The sequence below is a fragment of the Gasterosteus aculeatus genome, chromosome 6, assembly GCF_964276395.1.
Source record: "Gasterosteus aculeatus chromosome 6, fGasAcu3.hap1.1, whole genome shotgun sequence".
NCBI lineage: Eukaryota > Metazoa > Chordata > Actinopteri > Perciformes > Gasterosteidae > Gasterosteus > Gasterosteus aculeatus.
This window is the reverse complement of record NC_135693.1, coordinates 14,403,112-14,427,471: the sequence shown is the minus strand read 5'-3', so window position 1 is coordinate 14,427,471 and position 24,360 is coordinate 14,403,112. Positions and strand designations below refer to the sequence as shown.

At 47.4% G+C, this 24,360-nt stretch overlaps 1 protein-coding gene across 8 annotated transcripts in view; it reads right to left on the bottom strand.

The window, feature by feature from the left end:
• ctbp2a (C-terminal binding protein 2a) overlaps positions 1–24,360 on the bottom strand; it is a 49,585-nt gene that overhangs the window by 19,107 nt on the left and 6,118 nt on the right. For 3 of the 8 annotated variants that reach the window (XM_078104679.1, XM_078104678.1, XM_078104675.1), the window contains exon 2: positions 14,739–14,909. In XM_078104679.1, the coding sequence (XP_077960805.1) occupies positions 14,739–14,796 (58 nt within the window). In that variant the 5' untranslated portion in view covers positions 14,797–14,909. Of the gene's footprint in view, positions 1–4,999; positions 7,792–7,976; positions 8,068–14,738; positions 14,910–15,060; positions 15,422–24,360 lie in introns of those variants that run through there. The other 5 variants (XM_078104674.1, XM_078104673.1, XM_078104672.1 and 2 more) reach the window with 3 other exon arrangements.

The following is a 24,360-nucleotide window of genomic DNA, read 5'->3' as shown; positions in this document are numbered from 1 at the left end:
AAATACAATCCCATTTACAGCCCTGAACACGACTGACATGCCTGCTGAGAAATGCTTCATATTTTCCGTGGGTGCAAATTAAATTCATCTGCACCTCTAAACACCCCCCTCCCTCTCCCCTCCGCCCCCCCAAACCCGCTTTTGTTAAAACACAGCCAAGCAAAGTGTCAAGTTCTGCAACGCCTGGTCACACACACACACACACACACACACACACATAGTGCATACAGACAACATGGTCATCTTTGTCTATTCACTCTGATTTAACACCCGTGAAAATTTCATTTTCTCAAAATGAATAATTCAGGGTGACTCCCTGCTCAGAGAGGAGAGGAGATGAGGAATGGAGATGAAAGGAGAGGATAGGACGGGAAGTGGGGAAAAGGAGAGGAAAGTGGAATAAGGATGAGCGTAGACAAAAGGTGGACAGGAAAGGAAAGTTGGCGCAGGAGTGCTGAGGAAAGCAGGAGTCAGGGGCCTTAAGGTTCTCATCTCACTGCTTTTTTCCCACAACCTGCAGGGAATCACTTCAACTCTCGCTGAACGGACGCAGCAAACTGCCTGGAAAGAGCTTCTCACCTCCACAGTCAGACTTTACTTGCTTTTTGGAGTTGGAGGCATCCGCATAGATTATTATCTGTATTCACTACAAACAAATACATCCACAGACGACCGAACAAGCAGATTTCACACTCAGGAGCAATTACGTTATTTTTTTTTTTTTTGGAGGAACATAAGAAAGAAAAGCGAGCCAGAAGTTACCGTTTTAAACACTAAACTAATTCTAAAATAACAGCTCAATTAATTAATTAATATTTTAATTTAATAAAATATCAATTAGGTCATTTGATAAATAAGTGTGAATGTGATGCTATTCTCCGTCTTACATCAATAGACGGTTGAAGTTTACAGTGCGATCTTTTTTTCTTATAACGAAAAAACAAACCAAATAAAAACTCAAGCTGCTCCTCCAGCTCTCCTCCCCGCCGTCACATGACAAGAGTTTCTATTTATGTAATCTACCGCTCGCACTCCTCTAAGACTCGGTCAATACTTCAATATCCAATCTAAAGCCGGCCTCTGTGCATTCCACGCCATTCCCCGGTCCATCTCCTCCTCTCTTCTTCAGTTTAATCACCTCCCATCCTTCCTCTAATTCTCCAGCAGACGGGCTCCGTAACCCACAACCACAGTAATTGGTGAATGTGCTGAGCTCGGTATGACGTTTGTTTACAGACATATTTCCTAAACCCCCCCCCGTACTGTGCCGTACGGCAGCAAGAAAGTGTCGGCTTTAATTATTTCAACGTTGTAAATCAGGTTTGGCTCCAAATGCTATGACACCCATAAGCCTGTGATGTCAGGGGACCACAGGGGACAAGTTGATCAACTCATACAAACTCCAGCCAGAGTAAGAGAATTACTAAATTAAATAATTACACAATCTTGTAGCTTTGTACTTTTATCAAACAACCAGAAATGTTCTGACACATTTGCTCATATTCTTTAAAACAAAAGATTAATCCAAACCAGTTTACACATCCAAGTCAACAGTACTTTGACTTTTTTTTTTTTTTTTAACAGAAGAAGCATCACAGTTTAATCCAACGGCTGCCTGGCTAAAGGTTTGAGCGCGGGTAAAACCTTAAACCAGAGAGACCAGCAGCGTAACAAACACAACCTTTGACGGTCAGCCCAGGTTGAGCCCTAACTTTGACCCCCAGAGTCTAACTGCAACACCGACGGATGGAGCCCCATCGCCATCGAGCGTCCAAGGTTGACTGACAGCTGCCAAGGCCCCGTTCCCCCTCCCCCTCCCCATGTAAGCAATCATCATCTGTCAGCAGCTGGACTGTGTCTCCCTCCCTCCCTCCCTCCCTCCCTCCCGCTCTTGCCTAATCCCTCACTCTGTGTAACAACTGCCGGAAGCTTTGACCTGGACCCAGTTAATACATAATCTGCCATCTCCAGAACTAATACGCCACAACCCTCCCCCATCACCACGCTGGGCCCGAGCCAGGAGGAAGACATTGCGGCTAGTGTGTCACGCAGATCCGAACTGACCTGATCGGGCTTCAGGTCGCCGAGCCAGAGTCCGCGGAAGGGGGCCAGCATGCTCCGCAGGGTGGAGGTGAAAGAGTGGAAGTCCCACAGTAGCAGATAGGGAGAGCGTGCCGGGGTGGGGGATGGGGAGCCCTGGTTAGTTATATAAAGGCGGGGTCTTGCCCGAGGGTACTCCACAAAGCATCCTATAGTGAGGAGTGCAGGGGCATGCCAATCTGTATTTACAAAGGGCTATTAGTTTGCAGAGAAATTCTTTCTGGTGGCGGGTGAGTCATTAATTGATTGACTGACGCTTTCAGGCGCCCATAACTAATTGGATTTTAAAAGAAATACAAAATGTGTTATTGCTGCATTTTGTAAATTTCCAAAAATAAATAAATAATGTTTTGATGGACCTAAAATGTATAATTTCTGTAGAAATATGACAGAAAATGCGTTTATTTTGTGTTTATCTCCTATATAATGAATTCATACTTTCTCCCTGATGCATTAGCTCAGCCAGCCATTTGGATAAAAAGCAAGTAACATGTAAATTGCAGTGTTTTCCGACAATAGAACCGACCTTTTAACCACAGGCAAATCTGCCTACAATTACCACCAAAACCCGCGTTGCCTAGCAACATACAATTTAGAAATATGCTTTCAGAGCAGCTTTGCGGCCGCGTCCATTAACAGATGAAATTATCAAAGCAACAAATGTCAGCCACATGCAAATGAGGTCTACACGGCTGTCTGTGTGTGTACCAACAATGTGAAGTATCTGCATGGAGCGAACAATTCCTTTCAAAAGCACGCGTCCTCCTGCTGTGATGGGTGCAGCCCATTGCTGTCTTGACAGTCCAGCAATGGGGATCTTTTAATATGTGCTCTAAGGGCCAAAATATACGAGGGAGCAATCATGCGTTCCCCGGTCGGCCTTGGACCCCATTTTATTCCGTTTCAACCTGCCGGCAATGTGAGGTGGTTCACAGAATCTAGCAGAACGACAGGAAGCTGGTCTGAACAAAATGAGAATATGTGCGGATTAGTGCAGCAGTGGAAATGGAGGATTAAACCCCTTCTCTCTCCTCTCATTACGACCTGCACAGACCAAATGACACACAATCACACATTGGCCATCAGCACTGTAATTCGATTTTATCCGTTCAATGGTGCTGCTAGTCAGCCGCTGGTTGCCCAAAATGTCTGAAATGTACTTTCATCAGACTCGGTGTGAAAATAACATGCTGAATTAAAGCTTTAATCTAATGGTTAATTATTCAGTTGATTCAAATAAGGATGAATTCATTGACTGAAGTAATTTCATTTCAGACTGCAGTCAAAACGTGAATTTGGGACAAAGATACAAAAACAGAAACAGCTGGAAAATGTTGCCTCTGAAACAGCGGAGTCAGTAGTACATTGTGACAGCAACAAGACCGAGGAAGGCCTTGTATCCGGATTGCTTGTAAATACCTCCCGGGTACTCTGGTGCACCCACTTTACTATCATAATGCAATAAAACATCCATGTTTACAACGATAGGAGCATGGGGGGGGGGGATGTGAAGATCAGAAAGAACTTCATTATTAAAGCTGCAGTTCCAATGATACCGCAGCTAAAAAGCAACATACAACTAATAACCACAAAGCAACTCAAGAAATGTTGTAGAATTGAGGCAGGTTACATTATTTTAAAAGTAGCCTGAGCTTTGATTTGACTCTTATTACTCACAAATGGGCGTTCAAAATGAGAACAACGTCTTTCAAAAGGAGACCGGACGGAATCCAGAAGCATTACACGTGCAAACACATTAACGCCAAGACTCTTTCAACCCTACTGCACGCACTATCTGAGACTTTCTGTGATGATAGAAGCCTTAATGTCAACTGTTCACACATGACCGCAGCGGCTGACAGACTGTGACATGAAGTCGGTGTGCAGTTGTTAAATTGTAAAAAGGTATCAGAAAGGGTGCTGACAGCTGCTCCTCCCGAACCCTCCATGCCGCGCCTCATCAGGGCCATTTTGTGTTGTATTTGACGGGGCGTTATGTCATTCTGACAAAAGAACCGCGTGAGATCACCGCAATAATAAAAAGGACTTGACACAAAGTATACGGAAGCCTGCAAAATCTGGCGCTCGCAGAGATGACCAGACGAGAAAACGAGATGTAAGTATTGTTTCAGGATCGAAGCACAGGTAGAAAAAGCAAAAGGAGGCCAGGGATCGGATTGCCAGAAGGGCCGAAGCAAAGGTTATTGCTCAAAAACCAGAATCAGCAAGCAATTTAGATCTCAAACCACTCGACTAGATGAGAAAAAAAGCCACGCTATTTATCTCCTGTTGATGTAATGAAAACAAGCACAGGATAGCAAACGAAGGACAGCACTGACTAGAAAGATACGATGTTTTACAAAAAGTGCTGGCGCAACATTCTTGTTGTGTTTGGGCTTTCTTACGGTCACACACCATGCGTGACACAAGCGTTCACATTCAGCTAAACACACCACAAGTCCCTCGGCTGAACCATGAACGAAAGCAGAATATAAAAATAAAACAAAAATAAAAGCACTGATTTAGACAAAGGCAGTATGCACACCAACGATTCGTCCCAATAAGGGTTGAAAATGCATTTCTTATTCTTTAAAGAAAACACTTCAACCCAACACTCAAGTAGTTGCTTTCAGTTTACTAAATGGCTCTTGGAAATGTTAACTATTTTGTGAAGGCATGATATGATTTTTAACAATGCAGCAGCAGTGCTTTTTGGAGCTATTCAAAGCAATGAGAGCATTTGAGTCTTACATAAAGCATGTCAAAAACGAAGAGCTCTAGCACAAATCATTTTTTTCTAATCTAATAAAAACAACAGTGAAACAGCCGGGAGAAAGCAGGGCCATATTTGACAAGAAATCTGGTGCTATGAATGAACCGAGGAAAAAAAGGGATTTACTTGTATCTGGTGAAGCCATAGTGGACACGATGACTGGTGGACCCGTGCGTCGACTTTGTTTCTGGTTAACAGCCATGGTGTTTTGTCCTGGTGGTCCCATAAGGACGAGGGCATTCTCCTGTGCAGGTCCCCCACCCTTACGCATCAGCTGAGGACTGGGGTGAGGGCTGTGCATGGGGGACAACGGCATTAGGTTCCTGTCCCTCTTCATCAGCTCCATAGGCACTGTGTAATTGGTGGAGTACGCTTTGGGGACCTGTTGCGGTGGCTGTGTTAAAGCTGGCATGGACACAGGCATCTGCTGTGGCATACCTGACATGGCGTGCATAGACCCTTGGATGGCAGGCATTGACCCGGTCATTTGCTGAGGCATCATCTGCATACCATGCATGGGCATGCCTGACATTGTTGCCCCAGCAGAGTAGGCTGACATGGGTCTCGAATGAACAGGCATAAGTGCTCCAGCGTATGGCCCCGGGGAGCGAGGTGGCTGGCCTGGGTAGCCTCCAGAGGCTTCCATGAGGTGCTGAGATGGGGCACTGTTGGGCCTCCTGCCCATTAAGTCTACCATCCTTGGGGAGATAGTCTGCATGCCCCCGGGGGTCTGTGGGGGCATCATTTGGGCATCCACGGTCAAAGCCTGTGAGGGATGGGTTGGATGATGGTGCTGCTGCTGGTGGTAGACGTCTGAGCGATGGCTGAAGCTATTGGAGCGGCCTCTCATGGGTGTCTGAGCTTGGGAGGCGGCTGGCAGAGCATCGGCGGACCGCTTGCAGTTGTGGACCAAGCGAGAAAGAACACGGGCCTGGCCCAGGTTGGCGGCGACGGTGCGGACATCGTTCTCCTCCATAACAGCCAGCATGCCGGTGGAGTCAAATCCCTGCTGGATAATTGAGGAGATGGTGCTCTCGGAGAGGCCCTCATTTCGCAGCAGGGCGAGGAACTCATGGTCAACTGACTTCTTGGGGTCCAAAGGCAAAAGCATTTGTGGGGCAGCTGGGGGAAGAGGAGCAGTGAGTGGGGCGACCGGCGGGGGAGGGACGGAAGTTAAAGCCGCCTGCACGAGGGCAGGTGCAATCGGAGCAACTGCTGCGGTCTGCACTGTGGCAGGTGGGGCAGCAAGTGGGGCCATCATAGAAAGGTTAGGGTCAGCGCAAGGCATTGTAGGTGGAGGCGGAAGGGGCGCCTGCTGTTGCAGATGCTGCTGCAGCTGCAGCTGCTCTTGCTGAAGTTGCTGTTGCTGTAGCTGCTGTTGTTGAAGCTGTTGCTGCTGCACTTGTTGCTGTTGAAGCTGTTGCTGCTGCACTTGTTGCTGTTGGAGCTGTTGCTGCTGAAGCTGCTGTTGCTGTAACTGCTGCTGTTGTATCTGTTGCTGCTGAAGTTGCTGCTGCTGAAGTTGCTGCTGTTGTTGAATGGTGTACGGAGAGGCGGTCTCTTGCCTCACAATCATACTCGCTTGAGTGGAAGGATCTACTACTAGACAGGTAGCTCCCTGCTGCTGGGGATCCAACGGGCGACCATTAACGTCAGTGTAGACCGACTGGCCGGTCAGAGGTGGGGGCTCACTGGCATACCGAGGAGATGCATGATCCATACCGTAGTGCGCAGGCGATGGCCCCCGAGAGGGTATACGCTGTTGGCCGTCTGACGTCATTTTGCCAGCTGTTACAGCAGCAGGTTCCCTGTAACCCCGACTCAACTCATGAGCGGTCGGAGGGGGAGGAGGTAGAGGCGATCCAGGGACCTGAGGTCCCGCTCTTCCTCCTTGAACTTGTTCCCACACACCATGAGGCCCAGGTGCCATCCCGAAATGAGAGCCCGACCTACTGAGCGGGTGAGGTGGAGGCGGCGGAGGCTGGTGTTCAGGCCGGTAGAAGCCCTCAGGTGGCCGAGGAGTCATGGCCGGGTCGTGCGAATAGTAATCCTGATGCGAAATGGATCCTCGGTGAGCCATGGACGCTCCTTCGTAGTGGTTCAGATCAGGCACGGAGCCCTTCCTCAGCCCCCGCGGGTCCTGTCGCTCTGCGTAAAGCGGTCTGTACAGAGAGTCTTGGTAGGAATACGGCTCGCGTTTCAAATCCGGGTCAGGGGGGCGCACTCCTTGTGGAGGTGGGTACCACGCGCCTCCCTCTCCGTATGACAGGGAGCTCCGCCGGCCGGCTAGTCTTGCCTGCTGCTCGTGGACACTCTCAGACCTGTCCCACTGACCCTCATTCCCCCCTAACGTGTCCCAACTGTGGGAGCGACCAAGACTCAACTGCTTGTTAGGGACAAGCATTGGCAAAAAAAAGGAAAAAAATAGAGGAACCGTTTACGGAGGCAAAGAAAAAGAAGAAAGAAATTACAAAAACAGAACAAAACGCTGTGAAAACAGCCGTTTGTTTTCTTGTACTATGGCAACCGAAGAAAGACCGGTGCAAGCAAAAAGGAAAATGAAGCTGTGTCTATCGTTTCACCTGATATCGAGTTGTAATATTGTAAGTCCGTGCTATCGGGTGACTCCCCCTCGGGCTGTCCGTCATTGAATAATTAATCTGTGGTCTTGCTGCCGCGTTGTGCGCAGTGAAAGAGGACGCCACACACAAACACATAACACAAACCCACACAAGCACAGCACAATGCACGGCTACTCCACCAACAACACAGTGGCAGGTCGCAGGCTGGAGATGGTCACGGAACGTTGATAAAAACAATTCAAAAAAAATAAAAAAGACCACAAACGAGAGGAGTTGATAGGTTGGGTTATAGGTTGCGATGGGAGGGGTCTTGTGCTAATCCAGTAGGGTTTATCTCTGGGACGTTTTACTCGCTCCGTCGATTGCTATGAGGGATTACAGCGAAATAAAGCCAGTTTAATTCCCCTTCCCACTGTGACGTCACTCGAATCAGATCAAACTGTATCTGACGATGACGACGATTAAGAGTCCAGCCCCCCCCCCCCAAAACCCACCTAACCTTTTCTTAAAGAGTCACCTACCTGAAGCTCTTAATGATGCACTGATGTCGTCAACAGGTTTCGGTATCCAGATTCCCGGCGCGGGGAGGGGAGGCCAGAGCCAGACGGGTTGCCGGGCTTCATTGAATTCAAATGAAATACAGTTCTCTCAGCTTAAGTCCCAATGTGCTGTCAGTACACATCAAATCCACTCTGATTGGACGCTAATCCTCCAGGCCTCATGCTCGCAGTGGAGCCACCACGCAACTGCTGCCTAACTCTACAATGTCCTTGATGCCTTAGTGGAGCTCAGTCACGGTCCCGCTTTAACAGGACATCGTTTGGGACCTGCCGTTTGTTTTCTGTTATGTCAAACGGAGGACACGCGAGGAGCAGAACCAAATCCACGCGTGTCTTGTTCGACTTCACCAATCATCTCAATCCCCGTCATCGACATTACCATCAGTCTAGTAAAAGGTGTTGAATGGAAGCCTCGTGCCAAAAGCTAGAATATACTATTTCTTTTTGGGCCAGTACATGATTTCTAACCGTACGCATCTTACCGTCTTACCGCACCTTCCCCCATCTATTCCTAAAGCTACTCTGATCTCCTTCACTTAGAGCTCTGTAATCTGGATTTGCCCCTTTGCAGAGAAAAGTAAAACCCTGTATGTGTGCCTGTGCGTGGAAGAGAGGGGGGGGGGGGGGGGTTGTTACAGCATTTAATCCAAAGCACCTGCAGCCTTTTGCCTTACAAAAATACTACGCTCATTCCACTTCATTCAAATATGCAATCGCCCAGTGGAACAATCATGCCGTAGCCTTTCACATCAGGTTCGGGCCACGAGCAAACATGAAACATTCATCGTGTTTTTTATCCGAGGTGAAGTTCAACGTAGGACTGAAGGAGCTTCTGGCCGCCCGCATGCGTTACTTCGTGTCACTCTGGCTGAAACCTGATGCTCTCTGCAGAGGTGCCTGTTTATTAATGCATGATAACAGATGTAAGGTGAGGAAGTGTCCGTTTCCAAGCAAATCTAATGCCGGAGCGAGGCGTGGTATTAATACATATTTTACGTTGTGAAGAAAGTCTTGTTAATTACTGTCTCAGCATATTCAAAAAAAGTTCCTGAATATCTCACAGAGTGCCTGTGGAAACTGTGCAAGCATGTCGGTTGCCGGCGCCGATATCTTGTTTAATCAGAGCTGTGTAATTAGAGTAGGAAGAGATCAGACGTGCAGCGGAGTATTCTGCTATTTTCACAAGATGAGAGGGGAAAAAAGCTGATGACAGTGGCTGAAAAAATCAATTGCAAACAGTTGACTGAGAAGGTTTTTTTTTTTTTCTCCTTTAAGTAAGGTCAGAGGAGCATTCGTCAGCTTGATGTTAAAAGGTAATTAAAATAGGAAGGTGAGGAGGAAAGAGCCCTCACAGAGATCAAAAACCAACTGCTAATATGAATTAAGGTGAGAGTTGGAAAGAAAACCCATTTAGATTTATCAGAGGGAAGTTAGAATAAAGTAAATCAAAATGTTCAGCCATTTCAAATGCGGGTGTCACTCGTCACCTAAAGGCACACACGTCTCTTTCCTGTTTTATTTGAATCATCTGCTATATATACATATAGTCATTTCAATGTTAAAACCCTCTGTAGAAGCCAAACTTAATGTATATCCACCTTCATTCAAAATCTCATATCACTGCACGGTTAGCAATCTCTCTTAGCCTTGACACTTAAAAACTAGCTGCTTAAGATTTAGGAGAAAATGTCCTCTGGAGCTTTGCAGCAGGTCGCTCATCCCCACGAAGTCAACCTCGAACCGAGAGGCGGGGGGGCAGAGGTGTGTACTCGGGGGTTCGCCCATCTAATCCTGACAGAAATGCAAATCGAGTTATGTTTGCCTCAAACTAAAACAATATTTGACTTTCAAATTCTAATGTTCTTCCATTTGCCGCACATACCAGGCTGTGCACACAACGCCAGATTCACTGTAACACAGGGATTTAGGAATTAAGCCGGGGATTTTAGAACAAATATAATACCACCCCAGCAGAAGCTTATAAAGACCTTACATTGAATTAGACTTGACTTTTGAAAAATGTGAGCAAGAACCTTTAGATAGAGTAAATGAACCTCGAGTGAAGATGTGATTATACGTCGTTTCAGGGCTGTTCCGCTGCTAATTAATTTAGGAAAACTCTACTTTATCCTTGTGTGGTGCATTACTTTTTTTCTTTTACGTCTCTCAGTATAACTGGAAATTGCATTAAGCAGCAATTAACAAGACAAACGTGGCGCACCGCATGTCAGATCTTTCACACAAGGAGCGTGAACGCCGCGCGTGGTCCTCCGGCCCTCCTTATTAACAACAAGCAGGTCGATCCCTCCGCGTGGCCGCAACGCATTTCAACCACGTCAAATGTTTGCATTTTTTCGGCCTCAGAACGCGAACGCCGCACCGCAACGGGAATAAAGACAACTGTCGCCCCCAAAGCGTGACACGTCACGTACCGGAGGCATGATTTGAATGTTTGGTTTTGTGCACGAGCACGGGGGGGGGGGGCAGGAGACACTGACTGGAAACGGGACCACAATGTCACACAGTGGCGTCGGATGAATTGTAATGCACGCGCCACTGAAACGCGGCGGCGGCCTTGTGTGTGTTTCCAGCGGGACTATTTATCCAAACGTCTCCACAGGGACTAAATGGACTGTAAAACGGAGGTCGATGGCCGTCAGGTTAGTATTTATCTAAACGACAACGGCGTAGAGGAACATTCTGAACTGGCACGCAGTTTAAAATCCACTTTCCTTCGTGTACGTACATTGTTTTATCCACGTCAACAACATAGAGATCCGTCTGCCTACGCTCCTCCATCTCCTTTGGAGTGCCTTCTCGCGGACCCCGCGGGTCATTTACATACGCAGCGTCGTAGCTGTGGAATTCATTTTGAAACTCAATTTTTCCTGGAACTCATTGCCAACTTTCAATAACAGCAAAGCTCCGTGCGAGCTCACGCGGAGGCAAATACAGACACCGAGAAGACAAGGGAGGGAAAAAACCCGTAGCAGAAGATTGCATTCGGGGCGGCGCAGGAGACAGTCACACTCTAATGAAAATAACAGCACCATCACACGCGCCAGTTTGCAAAGAATTATCATATGAATTTCCTTCCAAAAGCAACACTTTCTACCATTTTTCATCTGCTGTTCCCCCCCTCCCAGAGTTCTCCATGCCCCTCCCTGCCTCTCCACAAAGCCTATAAAGGGGTCGCGGGTTTTGGTGTGGAGCCTGGAACAAGCCCGGGGGGGGGGGGGTCAGACGCAGAGACCGCTCCGATGACTTCATAGCAGAGCTGGATGCCAGAGCGCGGGGGGATGAGTGGGAGGGACGAAAGCAGTGGAAGAAGTGGATGCAGCAAAGCATTGAATCTGTGCTGAAAAGCTCTGGATATGAATCCCCCCCCCCCCCCCCCGAAATCCTTGCAGGGGAGGATGACATCAGGACACCCCCCCACCCCCCTTTCCTTTCCTTTCCCTCCACAGACGCCCTGGTCGTCTCCTCTCGCTGGTCCCTTCAATCTGAGAACACGTTTTGTGGTGATTTAGCTCGACGTGGCCACATTATTTCCCGCTCGCTGTCTAAACAAGCTCGTGCAAGTCGTGCACGTGACCAAACAAGATGCATTATCGAGGATTAACATATTTCTTTAACCGCCAACTAAAACACTCCGACCGGCCATGACGGATTCCACTACCCCACCTTGTGGTGTTTGCGTCCAAGCACAGATTTACAACTCGTAAATCAACATCGGGGGGGGCGACATGCTGTCACGGCGACCTGGTTCACGTCGCAGCGCCGCTCACGTCCCGTCTCTGCCCAGATCGGTCAGTTAGCTCTGCCTAAACGGCGATGGCAAGGACACAATGCATGCTGGGTACACAGATGGAGTGGACAGAAGGAGAAGCAGAGACGGAGAGAGAGAGGGAGAGAGAGAAAGGGGGGAATGGGAGAGAGAGGGAGCGAGAATGGGAACTGATGCTCGTAACAGATGTTTGCCACAGTTCCCTTATTGCAGTTACACTCTTCTTGGCACTTTATCAAACTCCCAACAGAAGGAGCAATTGTACCGTATACCCTTTGAAAGCGGATATCTTAACCAAACAAAGCTGCTCGGCTTAATGGAGAAATAGAGAAGAAAAGTCTTGTAATTTTATAATCACTTAAAATTCCCTTTGCTTTACTTTAAATGTATTATTCAGTCAAAAGAACATGGTAATCAATCATTTTTCACTGGTTCCCATCGTATTGCCCATTGTTTTCTGCTGACATCACAAAGAAAACATACATAGGAATGTTTAGATTTTATACTTATTTACAGAACCAGTTGAGTGTTTGGACCAATGTGTCTAATGTGATCTAGTCATCAAAATGCTCCATTTATTTTGAGTCAAAAACCCAAAAATAATCATATGCACCAGTTGGAGACAAATCCATAATGTTAATAAGAGTGGTTACTGTTTAGGCCGGGCTCCGCTAACGAAACCGATCCCATGACGTGACGCTTCCAGAGCCGGCGGTTTCAGCAGAAACGACTTCCTGGGGAAAATCCTAATTTGATTATTGATTAACCGTCAAAAGTAATTCATTGCGCAAAAAAAAAAAAAAAAAGCCAAACAGTCTTTGTTTCCAGCTCGGATCCGACCATGCGCGTCTAATTTGAAAACCACCAAAAAAAAAAAAAAATTCCGCCATGAAAGCAGGGGGCTGTGAATCACATGACCACACCCTCAACGGTGAAACCGCCGCCCACGCGGGGGGAAATGTGCATTCCTGCCCCGTGACTGCGCTCGATTGGACTAAACGGCTCCACTTGATCAGCCATTTCCAATTCCAGTTTAGGGACGTCGCTCGGTCAGCCACTCACCGCGACGGGCGAGAGAGCTAATCGATGCCCCTTTGCACTGCGAGGGCCGAGTATCGGATTGACACACTTGTCACCGGGAAGACAAACGGGAGACAAGAGGAGCTTCCCTCGCCGTCTGACCGCGTGCGAACCCCAAACTCCATAACGTCCTTTGTTTTTCGTCAATACGCCAATATGTTGATTTCTATGTTACGCGCCTCGGCCCCAACACTCCGTTTATAGATAATAGTGGGTGGCTTTGACATTACGGCGCGGAACCCCCCATGCCTGCGTTTCTGAAATGACCTTTTTAAATGGTTGAGGAGATTTAACGCTACTGTGAAAAACAGCGTGATTCACCATCCTGTGATCTTTTAACTTCCTAGATGTGAATCACCCTCCTCTACATATTTTTAAGAGCATCTGTGATGACTAACTGCAGCAGAAGAAAAAAAAAAAACCCTCCTGGTCCCTGGTACAGAATGACTTCGTTGTTGATAAGAGATGGACGTCTGTGGGACAAATGGGGCGGATCAGCAGATTATTACAACACGATCTCTTGGATGTTGCATCGTCGGTTGGGTAACGTTCAACAAAAAAAAAAAAAATGTTTCCAAGCAAGCAGGCCTGGTGGTTTGGAAAGGCTTGAGATGCCACATGTGGCTCCCATTCCCGAAAGGTTGGAAAGCGGCAGCTCGGCTGCTTCGTTCTATCGTGTTTCTCCATGTGATTTTCCTCCTTCCACGCGAGCAGAGAGGAATGTTGATTCCTGCCACCCTTGTCGAGTCTTTAATCCTTCTTGGTTTTGCTCGTAGAAAGCTGAAGTGAAACTGGAAACGTCTGCGTCGGTTCACATGAAGCGAGAAGTGGCGCCCGCGCCCACCAGGCGGCGTGAGGACAGCTGCATGGATCACCACAGAGACCTGTGGTATCTGTGGTGTCAGACGCGCTTAGAAATGCCTCTTTTTCTTCTTTTTTTTTCCTGATAAAGATTCTCACTTAAAATCCTTCCCGGATGTAATCGGCTGATTCATGCGTCGTTCCCGATCAGTCACACACACACACACTCTCTGCACCAATCGCAGCCCATTTACGAATACAAGGCGGGCCGTTCGAATACGACCCCCCCCCCTCATCCCGAATACGCCGACAGCTGGCGAAGCTTCATCGAACAAGGCTCCATGGTTCAAATGGTGCTGCTTTGGGCCCCCCTGCATTCCGCCCGCCCCCCCCGATTGGCTAATCACGTTGCGAGCGAAGCCATCAGCGGCCAGCGTTACTGCACAGCCATTTGTTACAATAAATAGTCCATCCTTATGAATTAAGTGTTCCTGATTGGAAAAGAAACAGCGAACCACAGAGGAATGTTTCAGTTTCTAGCAAAAAGGGGGAGGAGGGTGGGCGGGGGGGCGGGGGCAGAAAGACGCCCTCAGTGGGAGTCTGACACACATGCAGCAGCTAGCGGCTACACCCACTTTGCCGAGTGTGAGCAGGACGAGCGCGATCGTTGACACGCAAACGCACACTAAATCAGCATTAAGACATCGGGGGGCTTCTGAGGGAGGGGAGAGGGAGCTGTGAGCGTGTCCTTTGTGACACACACACACACACACACACACACACACACACACACACACACAAACACACTTATGCAAACGAACCTGCTGTATTTTTACGGAATTTGTACCTGCAGGCTTAAAGGCTTTAATACTGGTGGAAACTCAATTTCCATATAACAGCGGGGGGGGGGGGCTTCAACATAAACATGTGGAACTTCTACTCAAAGTAACACGTAGGAGCTGCATAATCCATTTCCAGTGACCGGAGAATGTGTAGCCACCATCTAAAATCCAAATAAACCCCCCCCAAAAAAAGAGGCGTAAAAGGAGACTCACCCTCACAGATCTTGTCCAGACGCTGGCGTTTCACTTTATGTTTGTCGACCAGAGCCATCCCCGATCCAAAGGCTCTCTCCTCTCCCGGGTTTTTGTATCCACGTCTCCTCCTTAAAGTAGAAAACGCTCCAATGCCCCCCTCCTGGATGTCAGGTAGATGATGTCTTACACCTGAAAATCAAGGAAGAGGGATAACGATTTGTACCTGAAAGCAGGACTAACAATAACGCACAATGTGAAATGTTTTGATTATTGTTGGAATTCCTCTGATGCGATTTCGCACGGCGGGAAGTAACGCTGTCATTTGATGTGCTGGATTCACCTCGGAAGGGTCACGATGCCCACGTGGCGACTAACGGCAAACCGATCGATGGTCGCCGCTCGGTTGTTCAGTCGCATCACTTGTTTGCGTTTGCATCTTGCAGAAACCTGGACTCCCCGCTAGAGGGAGCCTCGTCTCGCCGGCCGCCGTGTATCTAATCTAATGAGGGAAATGTCACTTCTGAGACCGCAAAATGAGCGGTGCGCAGCCAAGGCCAGACAAGCAAGCGAGTGGGGTGAGGCAGTGGCGCGTTTTCAGGAATCATTTGTGTTCAGCGACCGATGCTTCTCTAAAGAGCAATCTTCTAATTGGTTCCTGCAGAAGCCCCGAGGGACACAGCGCCGCATTGTTGTTGTTTCTTCTTCCAGGCAGAGAGAGAGAGAGAGACAGATGAGTGCACAAGGAGGCACACACAAAAAAAGACACATACACACCAGATGACAAGCAGAAATGTAGGCTTGCAAGCGCGCACACACACACACACACATACTAAGGGCAGGGAGTCACACAGAGGAATGTGGGTCAGTTAGTCAGCAGACGGGAGGAGGTTGTATCAGCAGAATAAAGGGGCTCGGTGGGAGGGAGTGGAAAGTCCTAGAAAAACATCGACTAACAGGATGAGAAGAGTTTGGCACCGTCCTCCCTCCTACAACATTCTCACTGACTCTTTCAGCTCTGCCACTGTTTATTTCTATATTCACCTCAGTGGAGGGAGAGGGGGGGGGGGGGGTGTTGAACCTAGAGTGCTGCCCCCTTGAGAGCGGCTCACAGTAGAGTATTTATACAATGACTGCAATTATGACTGTGATGTTTAGGTGGTGGTGGTGTGTGCGTGTGTGGGGGGGGGGGCTGAGCAATAGACGGCTGAATGATGACTTGATGTTCCGCTGGTATTTGGCCAGCTGCAGTTACGTGAACTCGAGGAGCGTGAAGGCCTAAGTGCTCAAAATGTATTTCGCATTCAACAGACTATGATTTCCTGTCCCCCCCACACACCCCCCCTCTCCCCGACATAAACACGTCTTTTCTTTATCCAAACACGTTTCGCCTCGCTTCACCAGTCGGCTGCGCTGCACTTTCCCTCCTTCCACAAGGTAAGCCTTCCTGCCAAAGAGCTGAAGACCCACATGTGGGAGTCAGAGAGAAGTAATTGAAGCGGGGGAGGTGTGGGGGGGGGGGGGTATCAGGGAAACGGTCGGGCAGAGGCGGGGGAGTCACGCCGCCGTGGTTATGAATAGACTGGAGGACACATGCTTTGGCATCTCCTACTCCGTGCTGCATGAGCGGCAACACCACAGGTCACGGGGTCGGGTGGGGGGGGCAACTGGTCATTGAGTCATTATAAACTCTTCGGATGTAGACTCCGATTCACTGACAGCTGCCTCAGAGGATGAACAGTGATGCATGCTGCTCGGGCAGACAGGTGCCTGCAAAACAAACAGAATTGATGGGCGGCTAATTGTCTGCGTATTAGCCCATTACTTTATTCCTCATACGTCTCACATCCACGTCAATCAGGACATCAGCTGTTTAGATCAGCTGGTCTTTTCTATCCAATAAGCAGAATGAAACAATGCCATCGGCGGCCCATCGTCTCTTCTGTGATTGTCGCTCCACCTTCAGCGCGCCCGCGCTCCCTCCGCTTCCCCGTCTGCCCCCCCCCCCTCCGATCCTTATCAGATTCATCGGCTTCACCCTCATCGTTTCTAGCAGTCTCTTCAGCCAATAGCAGGGGACTCCGCCGGGGAGGAGGGGGGGAGGGTTTATTGTGTGCTGCTGCTGCTGCTCAATGTCCATCGATTACAGATCACCGCCTACAGTCTGAGCGCCGAAGATTTTATCTTCACACGTCATTAATTAACAATAAACAATCATCTCTCTTCGTCCCACTTGTCTCCTCACTCAGAATTAGAATCAGCGTCCGTCAAGCGTGACTTTTCATCGCTTATGTTCTCCCCCGGTGGTCTCAGCTGGCGGGATGGCAAAAACCCTACGGCTGTGTTTGAGAACTACATTTGACCAAATATCCAAAGCCATATTGGAGCGCTTTGACTCATGCACGGAGGAGGTCTATCTCCAGTGGGGGGGGGGGGCGGCGAGACGCTGCTGGGCGGGTTGAAGAGTCAACTGCAACTTTGAGAAGAGCTCTCAGAAGAAGTAGAGTTATCCTGCAGCTCTTAGCACCACGACTGAGTGCTGTTATGCAACTTGACAATATGGGTGATTGACCTGCGATAAAGTGTGTGTTTGGTGGCTGGCAGAGAGGAAGAGGAAGAGGAAGAGGAGAAAGTCACATACACATTGAACCAAAGAAACGCACAACTCCAGGGATTGTCTGGTTCTCTCTGAACAAAGGGGGCGGGAACTCTGCTCAACGGTCACACACACACACACACACACACACACACACACACACACACACACACACACACACACACACACACACACAGAGCTGTGTTGCTTGTGGCTCGGAACGTGACAAAGTGAGATCGAGCCCAATGAGGCTGTTTGTCTTTATCTGATGAATGTTGCCTCACAATGTCCTCGGTAACACTTACGTTTTTTGCCTTGTCCTTTATGACAAAACATGGATCGTAACAAAGCATGAAAGTCTTTTACAAGCTACAGGGTGATTTATGAAAAACACATATAACTTATATAGCTGCCAATTTTGTTTTGTAAGTACATTTTGCTATTCTACGTAGTATTTTATGCAGTGCTGTTCTTTCGTCTGTGAACAAAACCTGCCGCATTTTCAAGATAAATACTTTGTATTTCGGATAACTTAATGTTCCTGAGACGTTGCTGAGAAGTATAACGGAAATTAATGGAACAACCTTTTATTCCTGGACTACATATTTTGTTACTTTTCTTATTCCTGTATAGTTAACTAGTTTATGTAAATAGGTACTTTGAGGATTTGCATATTTTTTGCTTGATAAAAACCAGACATCTCTTAATATACTACAAAACCACGATAAAATAATGGGCAAATTAATTGAGACTAAACATAATTTTAATGCCATGCAGGAACCGACTGGCAAAAATAATGAACTGTCTCTTTCCAGCAGTAAGCGAGGACACAATATTTGCCAGTTGGGGTTGAAAACCTGATAAAAAAACCTACGAAGAAATCATTGATGGAGCGTGACAGTTATTGATGTCCTACAGGAAGGTTTCTGCACGATCCCTTTAAACTTTCTAGAAATACACAGTTGTATTAGGCTACAAAAGCTTTGACACTGGACATAAAAATCATTTTGAATGGCAAATGCTAAATTCATTTATTTAACATTTGGTAAATGATCGGTCCAGAGTTGTGGCTGACGTGCATCACATGAGCTTCCACAGCTTCCCTACAGCGTCTCACAAACAGAAGCGGGCCGCGCCGGATCGCATTGTTGCAGCTGTTGCATCACTTCAGAAAGTCGTGCATTCACGCAGTACTTTCCCTTTGACATCCTGTACATCAAGGAATTTCCACAGCAGAAAGAGACACCTTTCCACTTCAAAAGCAAACCTCGCTTTCATCTGTGTGTTACATTGCATCTTTCTCACTCACACTTTTTCTTTTCCACTCCCTTTTGTGATCAGAGGCTCACATAACAGGGCGGGCAGCCCAGGAGGGCTTGTTTAGGTTGGTAACAGCACAGAAGACACAGAGGGAGAAAAGAGAAAGTGAAAAAAGGTCTTTTTCTGACTGAGGCCGTCTCTCAGAGGAGCCCTCTCGCCAGATTAAGAAACCTGTGGGTTTGGTTTAAGGTGAAAAGGCACAAAATGCAGTAAAGCTGCAGCTTTCGCTCTAAACACGGGTTTGACTGAAATATCTTCCCTACAAGGCAAACCAAAAAAGAAGACCTTGATCTTTCTTTTTTTAAATCAGCCGAGCTTCCAGCCCGTGACCTCAATGAACTAGTTTAACTATGTGAACTTGATGGCCGCCAGAACCTCACACACACACACACACACACACACACACAAAGAAAATTAAGCTGCAGCAGCATGGGAGTTGTAGTCAAAGAGTCAAGCTAAAACCTGATGCCCGGAAGTCACCGCGTTTTCATTGTTTTTATTGTTTGAATATCTCTGTTGTACGTGAAGCCTTGTCCCTAAATACATTACATCCATTTGAGGAAATTAGGAAATGAATTTGCTTGCTGAGAATTAGCGGCAGATGAGGATATTGCGAATTTATGAAGCTACAGCCAGAAGCCGGTTAGCTTAGTTTAGCTTAGCCTAGCTTAGTTTAGCTTTGCTTAGTTTGGCGTCAAAGCCGTTTGAAAATCATCATATCTGCCCACCAGGGCCTGTACATCTGAGGAATGAATACATTATATCTTATTGGTTTATTCGGCACAAAAAAAAACACCTAGAAAGGCAGAAAAAATGTAAGTCGGCGCGTTCTGTGAAGAAAACATCTGGCCCAGAAGTTCCTGTGCAAAGACTTTTTTCAATGTCTTAATAAGTGAGCTTTAGATGTGATGCTTGTTCAAAGTTTTTACATTTGGATAAAAGTAAGGCTAGTTTTCTTGCTAAACTGAGCAAACCAGCAGTTGGCCTTTCCCACCTTACATTTGGCAGCAAAGAGTGCATTTTCCAGAATATCGACTTATTCCTTTAACCGTTGTAATGAATACGTGGTTGAATGGACACTAGCTGCAGTAAAATCACATTAAAGCAGAACGTCACAGGGGGGCCCTCACAGGCAACATTTTGTGGGAGAATTGTGTCGCAGCTAACCAAAGTAAATACTTAAGGGGCTGTGATTTATGTCCCTGAAAGTGCAAGATAGCAGAAAAAGCAGAGAGGGGAAGGCGGTTAAGGTTGCTTTTCTCTCATTATTCGGATAGTTGGGCTGCGAGCGGCACGTAAAGCTGTCGCTCAGGCCTCTGATTTACACATTCCTTCTCCCTGCCAGCCCCCTTTTCTTACTCCAACCCTGCCTGTCTAAAAGAACCGGTTACCGGTAACTACGGGTCTCCATCACCGAGCCCGTCAGTCCATCTGTGCCTCTCCGCGTGTCCTTCTCACATCGTTTTGCATGTCCTGTCAGCCTCTGGCAGATACAGTCGATTTTCATTCCCCCGTTTCTCCTTCACGTCGGCTTTTTCTCTCGACCATTTCCCCCATCCTCCCCCTCCTCTCACATTCTTGCCATCTTTCTCCCCTCTCAACTCTAAACCCAATGAGAGTGCAGCAGCAGTAACTGCTGACTAGGGCTAATGCACAATTTTGTAATAATGCCTATTCGTGTAAGTCACCCAGGAAACGCATAATGGAGACATTATTGCGCATGGAAGCCTGTTAGCCAAACCCAGAGAGACGTCCAGCATGGCTGGCATTCCTCCTCTCTGCAGCTCCTGAAATCTAATGAACTAAAGTCTTGCATGTGTAATCTACACAAGAATAATCAATGTTTTCAAAAACCAGGCAAGAGACTTTGAAGTCACTGATGGATTAAATAGTTGCAAAGACGTAATGTTATCCTGATATTTTTCCTCTAAATACTAAATTTACTGATCTTAAATGACACAAGTGTGTAAGAGCACACAAGCGATCCCAACAAAAACTGTGACACATGCTAAGATGCTTTTATAGTGGTAATAAATCAGACTTTCCTGCTTTCTCATTGAAGAGAATTAGTTTTTTCTCTGGGGGAGGGAGGACAAACACCAGCACTGAGCTCTACAATACAGATACACGTAACAACAACTCTCACATGCGACTTCTCCTCCTTATTGTTGTGCCTACCACTGATCCTTTGGGATTTTTCTCAACAAACGGCTCATTAACACCAAAGAAAAGTTCCATTTGCTCAAAAGATACGTAACCTATGCTCAAATACAGGCACCTCTACAGAATAAAATGTTTGAAATAATTTAGCTGAAACATGATAGAAAGCTCAACAAAAGAGCGAGGCCGAGCGACAAAAATGCAATTATATTGTAGGCCTATGGAATAATTATGCCTCGGCGAGATGGACTTTCAAATCCAAAAATGAGTGAAAAAACGAATATGCTGTAACAGAGCCAGTGCCTTCAAAACTCCCTCGACCAACGAGGTGGTTGAAGTTGCATCGCTTTAGAATATTTGACATCACGTGCCTATCGAAGGAGAGGCCATTAAATCAACAAACACATTCTTCCATGTAACCGTGACCGCTGCCAACAATCTATTTGAATAACAGGTACGACATCACGGAGAAAACGCCGTCTCCGTAATGCATAATTGTAAATTATTTCCACAGAATTCCCCTGTAACGGTTTTAGTATAATTAGATACACTTGCGCGCGTGTGCGTATCAAGGTTGGCAAGTGCCAGTTTTAATTGTTGAACCATGAAAATCAGCACCTGATGCGTATGCAACAACTGTAAAAGCAATTAAATTGAAAATTAACTCCAGAGAGGAGTTCACGATGTGAGTGCAAATTCTCATATTTTGAATGAGCTTTGGCTCCCGATATCTAGAGGAGTTAAATCATGGCACGACCATGAAATCCTCACCACATGAGAGCTTGCTGAATGAACCCTTGGTGGTATGAAGTGCCCATAATTCCATTAAATTAAATCTGATATTTGTCTTCAATGTTTGTCTTAAAACAAACAGCAAGACCAGAACTTCTCAATCAAACGGCCAAGGACGTATGTTCATTCAAAGAAAAAGTAAGTGACGATATTATAGGGTTGACCATTGTTGCCTTAGCAAAATATTTTATATTTTATATATTTTACTAGTTTGGTAAAAGTAAATAATAGAATAGGACAGGAAAAAGCATCTGTTACTGTAGCCAATTTACTAAGACAACATTTGAGCCATATGACAATATCCAAAATCAAACAATAAATCAATATGATATCGATATTTTGTCCCGACCTTTCTTTTTTGGAGTGCCCGCCCATACGTTTCAGTCTCCGCCTTTTAGCTTCTCCTATTGGTTCACCGACCTGTGAACTGAACACCTTGAGATGTGTTTCGGAGGTCCAGAGGCGTCCGTGGTTGGAGCCGTCAGGGCCGAATGGCACGTCGGTGCAGCCGCTGCACAGCTTAAACGCCGCAACAGCAAACTGCGTACGAGGTGAGCGCGCGCTGGAAGTTAACGGGGGGGTGGGGGGGGGGTTGAGGAAAAGGCCAAGTTTGCCCCAGAGGCGGAGTAGCCTGCGAGCTGAGCGCCACTGACCTAGATTAATAACAACCACAGCAGCTCCAGGACCATAGCACACCCCGGCTTCCTGTATCCTGCCTTTCTGTCTGCGTGTGAAATGATTCCATCTGTCAGTCTCAGCTGGGCTGCGAGAACACCGCTGAACGCTGCTGCCCACACACACACACACACACACACACACACACACACACACACATTGTAACACACCAAAAAAATCACAGACGTTTCGGCTGGGAAACCGGGGCCAAGGTGGGTGTCTGGCTGCATCCAGCCTCCGATGGGGGGGAGGGGAGGTTTCTCAGAAAAACACCCAGGATGAGAGGCTGGAGATTGGAGAAAGCGGCTATCATATAAAAGCAGTGTTTACGAGGCTTTGGAACCCGAAAAATACCTATTTTTACCTCTGCCAGCAGCAGTTGTCAGCCCGCTTTATTGATTCGTGATGAAAAGGCACAGACGGATTAGGAGGCACAACTGTTATTCAGAGGAAAAAGAGTGATGAGCAGTCGACCAAAAGGGAGAGGAGACAATGTTCAGGGTGGAGGTTTAGCGAAGGGAGAAAAGACACGGACAAGTGGGTGAAACATGGAAGAAAAAGTCAAGTTCTTTGAGTCATTTGAAATCTGTCAGCACCGCGAGGCTGAAAAGGCCCGTTCATCCTCATTTCAGCTTGCTGTGTGCAGTGGAATGAAACAAAACTTGTCTCTTGGCACATTCGAGACAAGATTAATACAAAAGAACAAACCCCATAACCGGAGACAAAACACCAGCATCATGTGACTGTGGTGCATGGAATTCATACGATATTTCCCCGGGTGCATCCATTTTATGACATTAAAAATATATATTTCCGAGTCTGAGCGGGATAACGGGGTCTCTCCTTTTTACCCTTTATATTCATATTTGGCTTTTCTGCTTTTGTTCGAAGGAGTTCTGTGTAGCTGTGGGTAAAACGTAGACCTCATGCATCAGCCAAATCCCTGACAAGGCAATAACGACAAACTGTAGCTCTGTTATCGTGCTAATGCACCACACCCCCCCCCCCTCGTCTCCTCGTGGCACCAAACATCATTATCAGGAAAATGTTCACCTTGGGTCGACGACGGAAGGAGGAATAAAGAAAGGGGAGCTTGCACTTTTTGTTTCAGTAAATGCATCATATTTATCATGGGGAGTTGTGTCTCTACGCTTGACAGGTCGTGTTGCACAAATAGACAAAAAAGATGTGGAGCGCGGGTACGCTGCCTTGAAACAGCATTTTGTAAAGCCGTCTAAAAGAAACCCTCAGAGACGCCCATTCCCACCCTCACGCAGAGTCCCGAGGGGGAACAATCACAGAGGCCCGAGCAGGAAGGACTGAGATTCTGCGGTGAAACATTAACCCGCAGCAGATCCTTCTTTTCCTTTTTTTTTTGTTCAGGAATCAAACATCTCCGTACGGGTGTGAAAAATCAAACGCGTCTTTTGCGCGAACAAGCCGATCAAGTTGAAAAGCCAACCGTCCCCACTGAGGTTCTCAGCAGCCGGAAATCAAAGAATTAGCCTGGGGCTCGCCAAGCGTTGGTAACATCCATATTCATAACGGCGATGGCTGAGGCGATGAAAGCCTTCCCACCGCTCGGCTTTCGTCAACACCTCCGTGACTGTGACTGTAATATGCCACTCTTCGCCGCGGATGAGCGAAGGTCGACAGGGCGGCAGCTCACCCCCGCCACGAGTGGGTAGCGGCCCCGCGGCGCTCCGTGGAGCAGCGGGGGGGTCCCGTGTCGGGCGGGCATCTCTCCTCTCTCACCCAGTCAAACGCTTTCGTGGACGTTTGCCAGGTTTCTCCGCTTTGGACTCCTGCCAGTATTAATGCGAAACAACAAAAAAAGGGCGCTGCTACATGCGTGAAAAAGAGAGGTATGTAGACAATTTGGAGGATTCTAAAAAAAATAAAGGCTGGCCCGTCGTGTTGGCCCCCCGGGGGCACAATCACGCCGGCGTTAAAAGCATCACGGCAAAATCCTTTTGACTCCCAGTTTAATCGCCACAATTGGGGTGCGTGCTACATTTCATTTTCAACTTTGGCAAAACCTGAAGACACAAGTTCAGCTACCCAGCCGGAGGCCCGTAAGCCGTGTGGCCTCCTCTGTTT